Here is a 15,227-nt window from a genome sequence, read left to right on the forward strand (position 1 = left end):
AATTTGATAACTCACACTGGGATGATCAATCTTAAATAGTAAATGTAAGGGAGGGAAATGCTCTAAGGCAGTGAATGAAAGGGAGGAAAACGTTATTTGAAAGTGAATGGAAAGGAAAACATTCTTAGGCAGCCAGTGGAAGGGAAACGTTCTTATACATTGAATGGAAGGGAGAGAAAAGTTAATAGACACTAAAAAGAAAAAGATTCACCAGACACTCTTGACTCTAGTACTCACGGCAAGGAAGGGAGCTCTCATGCCCCTCACGTCCTCCATCTTGACGCCTCCGTAGGCTGACAGGATCTCCCTCTGACCAGCGATCTCCTTGGCCCATTTGGTGGTGGAGAACTGCTCACCGAAACTATGCCTGAAGGAGGGGGTGAAGGAGGCGGGTTAGCGAGTGGAGTGGGGGGAAAGAGAGGCAGGGTGTGGAGGGCAGGGGAGGTGATGTTGATGTTTTGGGGTGGGTGGGTGGGTTGGGAAGGGGGTTTTCGTCGGGTGTGGGTGATTGTTGGTATGGTGTTGTATTGAGAGGGGACGGGAGGGTTAGGGGTGGTGGTGGTGGTGGTGGTGGTGGTGTGGTGAATGGTGTGGTTTGAATAATGGTAATAGCAATGGTGATAATGAGAGTAATGATTTTACTTGTAATAATAGATAAAAAAAATAATAGTAATAATGCAAATCATATCGGTGCACAAAACAATAAAAAAATCATTTAGAATTTTGAAATTATCAACTTGTGTACCGTTTTCTCTCGAATGGAAACTTTATAATAATGCTCAAACTAACAAAGAAAACTGTATATAAAAAAAAACCCTACCCAAAAGAAAACGGTGTAAGAAAAAATAACACTTAACAACCAAAATGAACAGCAAAGAGAAGATAAGATTAAAACAAATAACACTAACTAAAACAAACAGAAAAAGAAAAAAAATATAAATCTGCTAAAAAAAATAAAATAAATAAAATAATTGAACTACTATTTAATCTAAAGAAACATAGGATTGCATTTGACAAGGAGAAAGAAAAAACAAACATGCATATAGTACTAATCATCATATGAACTAAAAAAAAAGAAGTAAATATTAATGTCTCGCTACTCCCCTATGCACACAAAGGAGTCAGGTTAGTGTTGGTGTGGCAGTGGCAGTATTGTAATATTTAGGTTCTGAGTGTCATATTTCTCCAGTGGGATCTTGAGGTGTGTGGTGTCAGTCTCAGGTGTCACGTGGGGCATTGCACAGTGTTGAAGTGCGGAGGGTGAAGTGTGGAGAGGAGGAAGAGGAGGAGATGCTGTAAGTGTCATGCAGAGAAAGAGAGAGAGAGAGAGAGAGAGAGAGAGAGAGAGAGAGAGAGAGAGAGAGAGAGAGAGAGAGAGAGAGAGAGAGAGAGATTCACAGAGCCAGCATAGTGTTGTGCAGTTTGTAATGTCACAGAAAATAATTAGAAAAAACTGTGTTTGCATTCATAGAGAGAGAGAGAGAGAGAGAGAGAGAGAGAGAGAGAGAGAGAGAGAGAGAGAGAGAGAGAGAGAGAGAGAGAGAGAGAGAGAGTGGCATGATGCAGAATAATACAACAGAAATGCAAGCTCATATTTACACATCCTCTTCATAATGCTTAATATAAAAAGCTTTAAAAATATCTCATAAATAGGAAATAGTTAAATAAAAGAGAAGCTTTCCTAAGTTTAAATAATCAGCGTTTCATTAGCTTAGGAAATATTAGATTATCTTACATTACTGCTACTTTTACTATCAACACCACTACTACTATTACTACTGCTGCTACATCTTTATCAATGGCTACGCAAAGATATATCTAAAAAAAATATTTACACGAGGAGGAGAAGTGGAAATAACAATAGAAGGATAATGCAACGCGTTTTGCCTTCAAATTCATGCAATAAAATACGAACAACGACGATTCTAAAACTAAAGCGGGAGTAAGGCTGAAAAAAAAAAAGGTTAAAAGTAAGAACGAGAGAGATATATATATGTACACAAGGATACCCTAATGAAAGGAGATGAAAATAAAAACGAGGGAGGAAGGGAAATTATTATGTACACAAGACAAGAGAACGATTGTTACCTAGAATATAACCTTAATATGATACAGGCAGAAGAATTAAAGAAAGAAAGGGGTTGAAATATCCAAGGAGAGAGAGAAGGCAATAATAATAAAGAGATGGAAAGGACTATGTACATAAAAATACAATCAGTTTACAGAATACTAAAAGAAATTAAGAGACACAGTAGATGAATAAACAGAAAAAAAAAAAAATGTGAACCACCAGAAGAATATGAGAAATTAAAGAAAACTGGATCAAAAGCAAATGAAAAAAAAAAAAAATTAAGAATACAGGTAGAGGAACTAGCTCGTCAGAGAGGACGAGGGGGGTAAAAACGCAAAGGGAAAAAGAGAGAAGTAGAGGCAAACAACTTACGTGATGCTGTGAGAGGCAATCTCGTGCCCTTCGGCGTAAAGGTTCTGCACCTGGGAGTAATCGGTCCACTCGTGACTCACATACATGGTGGAAAGGATAGGGCAGCCATTGGGGTTGAGGCGACCTTTCTCAAACAGGTCCGTGTACAGGTCCTTGTTAAGATCATTTACAGAATCGTCGAAGGTGAGCAGAACGAGCTGGGGCGTCTCGGCAGCACTGAAACCGCCTGCACCACGGGACGGGCGTTGCGGAGACGAGACAATGGTGGAGGCGAGTAGAGAGGTCGGGTACAGGTGCAGGCAGACAGGCAGGCAGGCAGGCAGGCAGGCAGGGTAGTAGTAGTAGTAGTAGGAGGAGGAGGAGGTGGAGAAAAGAGAAATACGATGATAAGACGTGGTAAGAGTAAGAAGCATATTATCGTTTAAAATCTGGAAGGAAAAATCTTGAGGAAATATAATAAGAGGAGAAAAATTAAGAAATTTCGCGCACGTATAAAAATTTCCCAAGTAGACGCCGTGGTTCCTTCTTGAATCCTGAGTTGTTTGGTGGGCCTTGGCGAGTCTTGCAGCTGCAGTTTTAGTCTATGTACAGTGCTCGCTGCTGCTTATCTTACCACACTACACTCCACGCATGCAAAGGAGAGTTAGACAACACTGTACACACAACCACGCACCACCACCACCACTACCACCTTCACCACAAAGCCCTCACATGCAACACAACACAAACCTTCCCGAGCTACGTAGGAAGGAGTCACGTAGATACTGAAGATGCGTAAGGGAGAGGAGAAAATACAGTGACAGTCAATGTGTGCGTGTCTGTAACGTGTGTCCAGTATCGGTCCAAGTGACGGGCGACGAGGGATCGAGTCTTGCGGAACGGCCTCGTCTCATCCCTCCTCCTCCTTCACCTTCCTATACTTACGAGACGGAGTGGGAGGCAATCTCGTGGCCCTCGGCGTAAAGATCTTGCACCTGGGAATAGTCTGTCCACTCGTGGCTCACATACATGGTGGAGGCGATGGGGCAGCCGTTGGGGTTCTTGCGGCCCACGTTGAAGAGGTCGTTATACAGGCCCTTATTGAGGTCGTTTACGGCGTCGTCAAATGTAAGAAGGACTAGCTGGGGGACCTCCACGGGTGAGAGGTCAGCTGTATGCATCATAAGGGTCATAAAGTGGCTATGTTATGCTGGGTAGTGGGTGAGTGGGTGATGGGGTGTATTTAGCAGTATATGAGAATGGTTGTTGGGGAGGTAGTCTTTTTTTATGGCAGGTTCGGTTTTGGTGGAGAAGGAGGAAGTAGAGCAGGAGGACGATGAAACTGAGAGGACGGTAAGACTAAGAGGAGGAGGTTGAGATTAGGAGGGGGAGGAGACTAAGAGGAGGATAATCTAGTTGAGGAAGGTACATGGTGTTATCTAAATACGACGACGGACACAGAAAACAACAGTGTAATATAAAGCATGCATGTCTATAGCTAGATTTTTTCTGTTCTATGTTCTGTGTAATGGACGTGGGGTTAAGACATAAAGTGAGTGTGTATGTGTGTGTGTGCGCTTAAGGGTGCAAAGCTGAGCGAGTGAGGAAGTACACACACACACACACACACACACACACACACACACACACACACACACACACACACACACACACACACACACACACACACACAAAGCCACTAAATACAACTACAACACATAACTAACTACTAACTCTATCAAAGCCTCTACAGTGTGATTTCTTTTCCTTTTTGAGGCAAAGTAACGCCCAGACACACAGTACGTACACACCCAACACAAAACACCCTGTCTATAGCAAACTCACCTGGAGGAAGGTAAATTGTATTCATATATATATTTCTACTGACGCAAAAAAAAAAAAAAAAAGTTAACTATCGAATGTATAAATTAAATATTCAGACAAAGATAAGCAGGAAGTCTCCGCTCATAGCAATCAGTATGTCTATTTAAATATCCATTATGTACAAAAAACACGTGCCATTTCTCTACCCTGAGTGCAAAAGAATAACAATAATATGAAGAAAACAAAAGAAACCTCAAAATTTCAGGGTTTATAAGCATCGCTAACTTAACACACCGAAGATATGAGTTGTGGTTTACTTCATTTAATTTAATTTGTTTATTATTTACTTTTTTTTTAACTGCAGAAAGCTTGCGCCATAATAAAAAGAAAAAAAATTAACAAAACAATGCCAACACGGGAGTATGCCACCTCAGAAGGATTATAACACAAAGACGACTGCCGTTTTAACATAGGCTCAGTAACAGTAATTGACCGTGTTGGAAGCAAGCAGCCGGTATGTGATCCGCACTGCTCTCTGTCATTAGAATCCGTAGTTGGAATCATGCCTCTACCCGTGTTACCTTTGCCCTCACGGATGCCTTTGCACTTCAAATAGGCACGTGTGTTTTATACATTCAAACTAACTTCATAATTATATACGTAAATTACAAAAGAAGTACGGAAAATGTAGCACATCCTAATCATGAAATTATAAAAGAAAACGAGAGAGGAGCACCTACCCAGTAAAAAAAAAAAAAAAGTGATCAGAGAAAACAAGACTTGAGAAGGAACACTACTTCATTCCAGTCATAAGAACATGAATAGCTTAAAAGAAAACGGAAGAAGGGAAGCTGCTTAAAGAAAGTGTATCAGAGAAAACGGAACATGGAAGGGGAGACTCACCAGGAATATCGCCGCCGCCGCAGTAGCAGTCGGGGAGACGGCACACCTTGGGGTCGCACTTAGTGGCCTTGGTATCAGGAGTCGGGTGGGGGCGAGTGGGGGTTGGTCTGAGGGCGGCCGGGGAGGAGTTAGGTTAGAGAGACAGACACCAGGGCAGTATTTAAAGAAAGATAGAAAGACAAGTTAAGGTAGATTGGTATATAGGTAGATAAATAAGTAGGTAGATAGATAGATGAAAGATAGGTAAATAGATGAATAGATACATATAGAAAGATAGATAGATAGATAGATAGATAGATAGAGAGATAGATAGATAGATAGATAGATAGATAGATAGATAGATAGATAGAGAGAGAGAGAGAGAGAGAGAGAGAGAGAGAGAGAGAGAGAGAGAGAGAGAGAGAGAGAGAGAGAGAGAGAGTTTTTTTTTTATAAATAGATGATCCAATTAAAACAATGACTGGTGGTGACATAAAAACTGAAGTCAATAATAGCTAATTATTTTTTCCCTATTTTTGTTACATTTAATTAAGAATACCATGAAGGCTATTTACAGTACGGACATGCTGTTATTTTTGTGATTCAGTTGAGTAGTTAACCCAGAGATACCTCCACCTCAGAGAGAGAGAGAGAGAGAGAGAGAGAGAGAGAGAGAGATTATTAGTAGGTACAAAAAAATCATATTCAAAGCCAGACATTTTGTAAGACATGCAAGAATGACAATAACAAAAATTTGACGTAGTTTAGTGGGTGAGACAGGGAGACAAAGGAGACATGCGGGAGTGAGGGAGTGAGGCAAGGCAAGGCAAGGCGAGTTGAGGTGAGGCGCAGGAGGGGAAGGGAGCAAGACAGAGATGACAAACAGAAAACGGAGCAATATGAATATAAAGCCTTAGAGGGAGGGAGGGTCGAGAAAGCTGCTGGTGGGTGGGGCTAAGTGTCACGTGCATGTACAGTTGACCAAATGAGTGATGCTGTGCGATACAAACATGTTTCAGGTTATAATTAAAAAAAAAAAGAAGTTAGTATTGGACACGTCACAGTCATTTCTTTTTTTGGTCTTTTGAGGCGTTCTTATTAAAAGTTGTTCAGTAGTTCATGTTTCTAATTTATGTTCGATTTATAGATGTGAGATTGATAGAGTTTTGTGATATTGTTGCTTTAGGGAGCTGTACATACACACACACAAAAAAAAAAAGATGAATAGCTCTAAATGTTTTTATTATTTATTTATTTATTTAGTTAGTTAGTTAGTTAGTTAGTTCTTAGTTATAGTTAATACTCGCTTGGTTATGTCTGTTCTTTTCATTAGTCTCTCATTTTCTCAGTTTCTCAAGCAACTGAATGTAACTTACAAAATGTCCCTAGACACATTTTCATATATTTCGTTAAGTGGTCATGTGTTATTAGTAATTTTGTCATTTTTAACGTTAGAGTTGGTTAGTTTTCTTAAGAAAAGTAAAATTTCCTCTGTTAAATTTTGGCATCTGTGAGAGGAAGGATTTCAGTAACCAATCCGCAGACATGCTTTAATCTTTAGTAAGTTAGTAGGTTAATGGAGTGGACGAAAATTCATGCGGTAGGACGAGAGAGAGAGAGAGAGAGAGAGAGAGAGAGAGAGAGAGAGAGAGAGAGAGAGAGAGAGAGAGAGAGAGAGAGAGAGAGAGAGAGACTTAAGTACTGAACAGTTTTTCGTATTAATTCCAGATGTAGTTAAGATTATTATTATTATTATTATTATTATTATTATTATTATTATTTAACAGTGTCAGTCAAAAGTTGTTACTGAAATATAACGGACTTCAGTTTCGCTGCTTCAAAATTAGGAGTCATTGCTTCAGAGTTCAAGTCATTTGTTCGCACCATTTCACCAACATCAACGAATCGTTCGGCTTAAGTAAGAAACCGTATCCTAAGTCACTCTTAAGAATGCTAAGTCACTCATTGTCAGGATCTGTAACTCACAAGAAAGAACCGTGTGTCGCTGTATCGATCCGTAAGTTAGTCTCTGCCATAACTACTGTTGCATTTCGTCAAGATCACTGATTGAATCTTTTTCAGTTAGTATTATTCTGTATCATGGTCTGCGTAAGTCAGTCTGTCAGCTCTAGTCACTCCATTAGCTTTGTCACTAATGTAATATTTTTTTTTTTTTTTGCCGTCTCTTAACACTTGTAAGGATCTATTAACATCTACCAGCATGCACCATCAACACTATAACCATCACCACCACAAACATCACCACCATTACCACCACCATTCTTTTTGTTAACAGTGATGTGAGTTGTTTTAAGAAGCAGTGGGAAAGCTTATTATCAGTAGCGTAAATTGGTTCTGGCAGAGTGAAAGTTTGTCAGTATCTTATAAATGACCAGGTAGATAACATCTTTGGAATGGATGCAACTCATAATGTACTCCGTGTCACGACTCTGACAAAGCAGCAACGTGTATTAAGCTGGCAGAGTTACCGAGTCTGAGTTCGTGACATTGAGTAAATAATTTATGTAAGTCAATGAGAACTGGCTGTTTTTGAGATAGAGTGTATAGGTAAGCATCTCAACACACACAGTCCGGTGAAGGAAACTGAGATGTATCTTTTAAAATACGCAGGCAATGAAAGAGAGATTTTCTGGTCACTTGATAGTACGTAGCTACTCCCTTTAGTAGACACATGCGCACTGACTTTATTTATCCCACGCAACGCACACATGACATGCTATTTAGGAACCGAGGATGACTACATAACACTAATGTACATGCGAGTGTTAAGACTATACTGTGTTCAAAAAGAGTATTAATTAACCAGTTTACCCGAGCCATATATATTAGTTTCCTCTCACCCTTCATTAGTATTTTTCATTAATTCATCCACAGACAGGACACAGGACCATACATATATATATATATATACATGGGGTAATAGTTGTAGCAGTAGGATGACAGCGACTGGACGGGGGTTGTGTTAGTAAACCAGCACGTGAGAGAAAGCCAGGAAGGAGAACTATGAAGCAAGCTGGAGAGAGAGAGAGAGAGAGAGAGAGAGAGAGAGAGAGAGAGAGAGAGAGAGAGAGAGAGAGAGAGAGAGAGAGAGTAGGGGAGGGGAGGGAGGGAGGGAGGGAGGGGGGGGAGTGCAGGCTTAAACTCTAACAAACATGGTGGGATGAAGGGACTAAGGGAGAGAATAAAGTAGAGATTAATTGGTAAAAGAAAACAAGTGACATTGATAGTCGTGCGCGCTAAAATTAATCATTATCCATTTTTAAGTGATTCGTGAAGGAGGAGGAAGAAGTGGAAGAAGATAAGTAGAGGAAAGAGGAGTGTGGGTAGTGGAGGGAGAGTGGCAAGGCAAATATCACCGTGTTTATGGTCATAATTCATTATCATCATTATTCCTGTTCCCTCTCTTATTCTTTTTTTTTTTTTTTTTTTTTTTTTTTTTTACCTCCTCGGGGGATATCGCCAAATATCGATGGAGGCGGTAGGGGCAGAAGGCGCAAGAACAGAGACCGGCTTGAGGGTAGGACGTCTACTTCTGGAACCAAGACGCAGGAAACACTCAGATGCGAGAACTACCTACGTAACACACACACACACCCGCTCACACATACGCACATGCACGCACACGCACACACACAAACCCGCACACACACAGCACATACATTTACTCATCTAAACTAAACTACTCTAAGAGACAAAAAAAAACTTATGGTAATGAACGGAGTGACAGTGGTCGGAAGGCTTATGTATATAAATAAAACAGTGTACCATGAGTGATTGTCAAACACCAAGCATGATCGAGTCACACCAAGATGCAGGTTCATGAAGGCTCCGTCATGAGGAGGTGGGAAGTGCATTACCAACACATGCTCGAATTATGGCCCGAGAGGGTTTAAGGTTTAACGGTTTAAAGGCTGAGGGTAGCGGCCCTCACACAGGGAGAAGCATTATGGATGTTAAAGCTTTTGAACACTCTGTAGGTGCTCCGTGCAGGTATTAACCGTCCCTTCAGAACCACCCCTCTCCACCCTGTGGACACAGACGCCACAGACTAGTGCTGTGGCAGATGAACTGGACAGGGCCACCACCTCAGGCAGCAGCCACAGCACTTCACTCACACCTGGCGCCAAAGGACTGCTAGGTAACAGAGACGAGGGCATAAAGAGACTGCCTATTCGTCTCTTCTTGCCCGAATTAACCTAGGAACCTCCCAGTAGTGAGCCGAGTGTGCTGACCATCGCGCTGCAGGATTGACGTTGCCTACGGAACACTTGTCAAAGAAAACGAAAGACTGCGGAGCCCGGTAAAATTTGTCACACTTAAAATATATGGAAAATTAACATGGCCGATGCAGTTTCTTACATCCAACGATCCACGGAAAAAAAAAAGGTTTACAGGCTTTGATATTGATGTTATCTGCTCTCCTTATGCAATTTTTGCTTGCAGATAAACTAGCAATAGTAGTTTTAGTTTCTTGAACACTTTTTTTCAAACTTGGTTTGTTAATGGGGCTAATTTGAACTTTATGAGTGACAGATGCTCTAAATGGCTCGCGTGTCTCCCAAACAGAAATCGAGCTGAATGCTGGTAATGTTTTGAGTCTGAACACCTATACTGTAAACCCGCGAGCCAAATAGCGAGAGAAAAGTTGATTTATTTATTTTCCTGAGTGAGTTATTACATTTTTTCCTTCTTTGTTGGTTTTTTAAAAACTGCATGTTGATCAAAGCTTGTAGTATCCATCCTGCAGGTGGCATGTGATGTGCTCATAGAAAACGTGATCCAGTGAGCGCTCCAAGGAATCCTGTTTCAGAACGCACGCACTCGAAAGTAAAACAAGTGTGTCACAGAAGACGAAAAGTCTGGGAAGAAGTGACTCATATTGAAAGTTTCTATGTTTGAAAGAAAATCGGCAAAACACCGAAGAAAGCGCAATGACAAGCGATAAATAAATTTAAAAAATAGACTGGATTCTCGCAAGAAAGATATGTAACGTGAATCATTGTTGCAAAGAAACTGTATGATTTGGAAGGACCATGTCAGAAACGAAGGCCAGTGTAGTATAAAATAAACAGAACGAAAGAAAAACGTTAGTCGGTATGTTAGTCTACTTGGGGAGTGAGTAACGGAAAATTGTAACGAAGTAAAAATGTGTGAAAAAAAAAGGAAATCATAACAATAAAAAGAGGTAAAGGATTGGAAGAGATGCTTAATTGAGAAGAGAAAGAAGGATGGAAGACTACTGTATTATTTAATGAGTTTAATGAGTTTGCTTTAAGGTATACACACACAGCGAGCATGTATACACAGCGAGCGATGAGGACAGGGGAAAAAAGGGAACTTAGCCAAGCGGATCACACAGTTCTGTACAGCATACACAGGGACAGTGAACGCAAGGGAAGGGCGAGGTTAAAGTACACACACACACACACACACACACACACACACACATAGGTGGACAGACACAGTTTTCAAGGATAAGGTTTGGGTTTGTATACACACACACTTACGCACTTAAACACACACACACACACACACACACACACACACACACACACACACACACACACACACACACACACACACACACACAAACACACACACACAGAGACACACACAATCTGCAACATAGAGGTTATTTTCGCATTTATGAAGTCACAATTTTACATCCAAGAAGCAAGGAAAGGGGAAGAAGGCAGGAAGGGGTTTACAATGGCTTATTATTTTTTTTTATACAGCTGTAAAAAAACACACATTGAATTATTGGCGTATGTAATTAATCAGTTCAGTTTAATTTTTTGGGGGGGGGCTTTTTTTTTGTGCTTTTCTTTTCTTTGAAGGGAATGAAGCTGATTGGTTTAAGATTTTATAAGGGTTTTATGTGTGAACCAATCCTGGCTCACACAGCAGGCCAAGCAAGGCGGTAATTGGCTGTTTGCTGGGGGCATCTCACTCTTCCTGCAGTGTGATTGGCTCCTGAGGACGAGTGAGACGCGTCCACTACAAGCCAATAGACACCCACGTGCAAATTTACGGCAGGGAAACTAAGATAATTTATGTAGGTCTTTAAAATGGAACAAATGGCTTATGCGCTCATCTAAAGGTAGGTAGCATTTATTTTATACGGATGGTTTATTAGGAGTGATTTAAATGCTGAGTTAGTAATGTTCTTACCTATCCTATAATGTTCTAATAGCAAACATAGAAGCTTGTAGGAGTTCCTTTGTTTCCTCCTTTTCTTTACTGATATTTTTTCATTGATTGCAAATGACTGTATCGAGAAGGGTTTTTGTTATTTTTGTTGTATAATGGTCATGCCATTGGATGCATTGATTCTCGAGAGTCAGTCATTGCAAACAAGAAAAAAAAAAAGGCGTAATGTTCCAAGAAAGAGAGGGAGAAAAGTATGATTTAGTGACAGTATTGGCTCACTTGAAGGTCCACCAACAAACTGTGAAGGACATTTATACGCAAAAATCTAACACCACTTAAGAACCTTTCATCGCGTCGAGAACCTCCTTACACAAGTGAGTTAGGAGGTTATCAAGTAACATTAGATTCACTATAGAAGTATAACACCACTTGAGAACATTTGAAACTTACAGACTTAAAATTTTCATGCATAATCATAACCAATAACTTTATCATCAATATAAGTGAGATTATTAAGTGACGTTAGAATTCATTTACAGATTCCCTTCAGTGTAAGTTGGCGGACATTCAAGTAAGCCAAAGTATTGACTCATAACAAGGGTACTGGAGAAAAGAAGACAATAGCTGTGGAGACGTGACAACAGACCTCTTAGGCTGGGAGTTGTCGACTGCAGGAGGTCCAGAAGGAGTAGGCTGGGGGCGGGAGTTGGAGGAGGAGGAGGAGCGAGTGCTGCTGCTGGAAGGCCTTGAGGGGATCCTGTTCATGATGACGTGAAAAAAAAAAGATTAATGATGAGCGTACTGACCGTGTGTGTGTGTGTGTGTGTGTGTGTGTGTGTGTGTGCAGGAGGGTGTGCTGTATGTAAGTAGGTAATCTTTATCGTTTGTATTAGGATGTCATGTTTTCTTTTTTCTTTTTAATTTCCTCGTGTCATGTTTAGATCTCTTTCTATTGTTGCTGTGTAAGTTTTGCTTTACTCCTGACGTGTTTGGAAGAGTACGATTAGGTATCTCCATTGTTGATGTTTGTTTTGTGTTTTTCCATTCTTGGCATGTTCAAAAAGTAGTAAGATGATTAATCGTGTCAGTATAATTATTTAGAATGTTAGAATTCAAACACAAAATACACACACAGACATTAAGACACACACAAGGAAGAAATTAACACAAAACACTCCTACACACTAACAACAAAAACAACAACAACAACAACAAACAGACAACGACAACAGTAAGACAATAACACGGACAGGTATTAAACTAACTACTCATTACAAAGTTAACTACTGAATAGCCCCATGCAGCCGAGTAATGACTCATACTGGCCGGTAAAGATGATCAGTCATGCTTTATCTCGTGCCTCTCTTTGGGGAGGGAGAGGGAGAGGGAGAGGGAGAGGGAGAGGGGAGAGGGGAGAGGGGAGAGGGAGAGGATAAAGTGAGGATGGAGGAGGAAGAAGTAGAGGATGTAAAAGTGAGGAGGTGGTAAATCAGAAAAGGGGGTTAAGAGTAGAGAGCGGTAGTAGGAGGGTAGGATGGTTGTTGTTGTTGTTGTTGTTGGTGGAGGAGGAGGAGGAGGAGGAGGAGGAGGAGGAGGGAGAGGAAGAGGAAGAGGAGGGGGGAAGAGGGAGAGCAGTAGGAAGGGGAAGAATTGTACAGCACACAAGCAGACGACACCCAAACACATTTAAAGCACAATGTTTACGTGAAAAGTGTGTGTGTGTGTGTGTGTGTGTGTGCACAGAAGTGGAGTAGGTTGTGGATTGTTATAGTTCCTGTATATTACCCATCACAATCTCTCTCTCTCTCTCTCTCTCTCTCTCTCTCTCTCTCTCTCTCTCTCTCTCTCTCTCTCAAAGAAGGAAGAAAGAGGGTCACAACATTAACACCGACAGCAAAATTATAAAAATACATCAATTATTCTGTTCTGTTTTAGGTTCATGCAAGGGGAGAATTTTATCATTATTAGTTCTTGTTGATTTCCTTCTTGATTAAAGGGATAAGAAGACGAAGAGCGTTGTCAGTCCTTAGTGTTCCTTGTCCATCTTCATGTCTTGTCGTGTTCCGTGTTGGTCACTTGAAGGTAAATTGTTTATGAAAAAAAGTTGTTGATGCATTTTCGTTTTTCGTCGTGTCGAAGTCCTCAGTTGGTTGGTTTGTTGGTTTGTTGGTTAGTTTGGCGGTCGGTGGATTTTGGGAGGACGGCAGGAGTTGACTTACGGACGAAGGTGAAAGGATGAGGAGGAGGGAGAAGGTTCAACTATGAAACTAATTTATAAGGATAAGGAAGGAGAGGGAGGAGTTTGGTTACTGAGAGGATGGGAGTTTCAGGGAGTTTCAGGGAGTTTCTAGGGGAGGGAGTACGTAAGGAGGGAAGTTAAGACTAGTTGAGTGAAATACAGTTCAAATCAAGGGTGAAAACACACACAAACAGACGGACACGAAGAATTTCAGGGTTGATATTTGACAGACAGATTCGCGGAAGAGTCTAACATACAGCATTTTCTCATTCTCTGTACTGGCGGTTTCATCTCATTCTTTCTCTAATCTGTGTTGTTAAATCTAGATGTTACTGATTAACAAGAACTACCTGTGGTGTAAGGAACAGAGGTAGAGGAGGAGGAGGAGGAGGAGGAGGAGGGAATAAATAAAAGATAAACAAAAAGAAACACTATTTGAAACGTTATCATAGCAAACTCTACTACAATAACACGACGGACGACTACGTATGTAATAACAGGAAGCATTACGTATAAGTGTGGTACCCTCCTTCCCAGTGTTGTCTCTATTGCTTTTGCTTCTGTTACACTGTCGCCTTTCAGTGCCATCTAGTGAGCGGCCATGCAATCCAACAGCCATGCGAGCAGCCCCCACGCCTCCGCTAGGGGAAAGCGTGGGGCACAGAGAAGGAGGCGATCTTAACCTACACACACACACGATCAACATACCTCTGAGCAGTGCTAGGAGAATGAGAACCGGATGAAGAGGAGGAGGAAGAGGGGACGGGGAAGGAGGGGAACTCGGAGGGAATGGGTCTCTTAAGGGCTGAGAGGGAGGAGGAGGGTCTGGACTGGCTTCTAATGGCATGAGTGGGTGTCCTTTCTCGTGTTGGAACTCTGATTTGTGGCTTTTTGGCTGGGGCACTGACGATCTGGGGGCGGGTCTGGGGAACGGGGCGGGAGGCGGGGCGGGATGGGGATGGGGCAGGGTTTTGGTTAAAGGCGGATGGTTGGAGGCTGGAGAAGGGGAAGGGGCTTGAGGGATCAAAGTCAGGGAGGCTAAAGTCGAACAACTGGGCTATTGCGTCCCTGTAACACAATAACAACACCATGAGCTCTTCTGTCCTCACCACTCGCTGGCGCACACTGCCACTACACCTCTGCCTTCCTCTCCCAGGCCCTACACATCAAGTCCCTGTGACACACACACACACACACACACACACACACACACACACACACACACACACACACACACACACACACACACACACACACACACACACACACACACACACACACACACACATTAGATCTCTATCCCAGTTTCTTTCTTGTATATCGCCTGCCAGATTAAGTTCTCCCTCGTGTTGTAAGAAGAATCACTGTGATTTAACAACTTGCTTTCTTGCCACTGAAGGAGAACTTTATCATACATGCGACTACTGAACTGGGTCTTAAGGGAGAGATGCAAGAAAGGAGGGTAATGGAAGGAAGCTACTAAGACACTTGAAACTTCCCAATAACATAACCTCTTAAAAGCGAGTGTTACTTGGGTGTCTCAGTGCATCCTTCCCTATCATATTCCTTCCTTTCCTTCACCCTTTCCTTCAACGCCTGCTACTCTCAAGTGAAGCCTTTAAGTCTCAGCTAAAACTTGCAGTCACCCTTGAGCTCCATAAGCCCTCTGTACAGACTGACACTGGGGAA

At 41.6% G+C, this 15,227-nt stretch overlaps 1 protein-coding gene and 1 long non-coding RNA gene across 52 annotated transcripts in view; one reads left to right on the plus strand and one right to left on the minus strand.

Moving 5' to 3' along the window:
* LOC135100510 (uncharacterized) overlaps positions 1 to 15,227 on the plus strand; it is a 34,817-nt gene that overhangs the window by 6,875 nt on the left and 12,715 nt on the right. The window contains exon 3 of one of the 2 annotated variants that reach the window (XR_010268753.1): positions 11,839 to 11,977. The exons of the other annotated variant lie outside the window; for it this stretch is intronic. This is a non-coding gene — a long non-coding RNA (uncharacterized LOC135100510). Of the gene's footprint in view, positions 1 to 11,838; positions 11,978 to 15,227 lie in introns of those variants that run through there. 2 annotated transcript variants of the gene reach the window in all.
* Positions 1 to 15,227, minus strand: part of LOC135100273 (chitin deacetylase 1-like) — a 155,769-nt gene that overhangs the window by 5,193 nt on the left and 135,349 nt on the right. For 10 of the 50 annotated variants that reach the window (XM_064003142.1, XM_064003161.1, XM_064003145.1 and 7 more), the window contains 6 exons: positions 14,247 to 14,606; positions 11,946 to 12,056; positions 8,592 to 8,681; positions 5,150 to 5,256; positions 2,444 to 2,669; positions 238 to 367 (listed from right to left, as the gene is read on the minus strand). In XM_064003142.1, coding sequence (XP_063859212.1) covers positions 238 to 367; positions 2,444 to 2,669; positions 5,150 to 5,256; positions 8,592 to 8,681; positions 11,946 to 12,056; positions 14,247 to 14,606 — 1,024 coding nt within the window. Of the gene's footprint in view, positions 1 to 237; positions 368 to 2,443; positions 2,670 to 3,367; positions 3,594 to 5,149; positions 5,257 to 8,591; positions 8,682 to 11,945; positions 12,057 to 14,246; positions 14,607 to 15,227 lie in introns of all 50 variants that reach the window. The other 40 variants (XM_064003323.1, XM_064003434.1, XM_064003358.1 and 37 more) reach the window with 7 other exon arrangements.

This window comes from Scylla paramamosain, chromosome 1, assembly GCF_035594125.1.
Source record: "Scylla paramamosain isolate STU-SP2022 chromosome 1, ASM3559412v1, whole genome shotgun sequence".
Taxonomy (NCBI): Eukaryota; Metazoa; Arthropoda; class Malacostraca; order Decapoda; family Portunidae; genus Scylla; species Scylla paramamosain.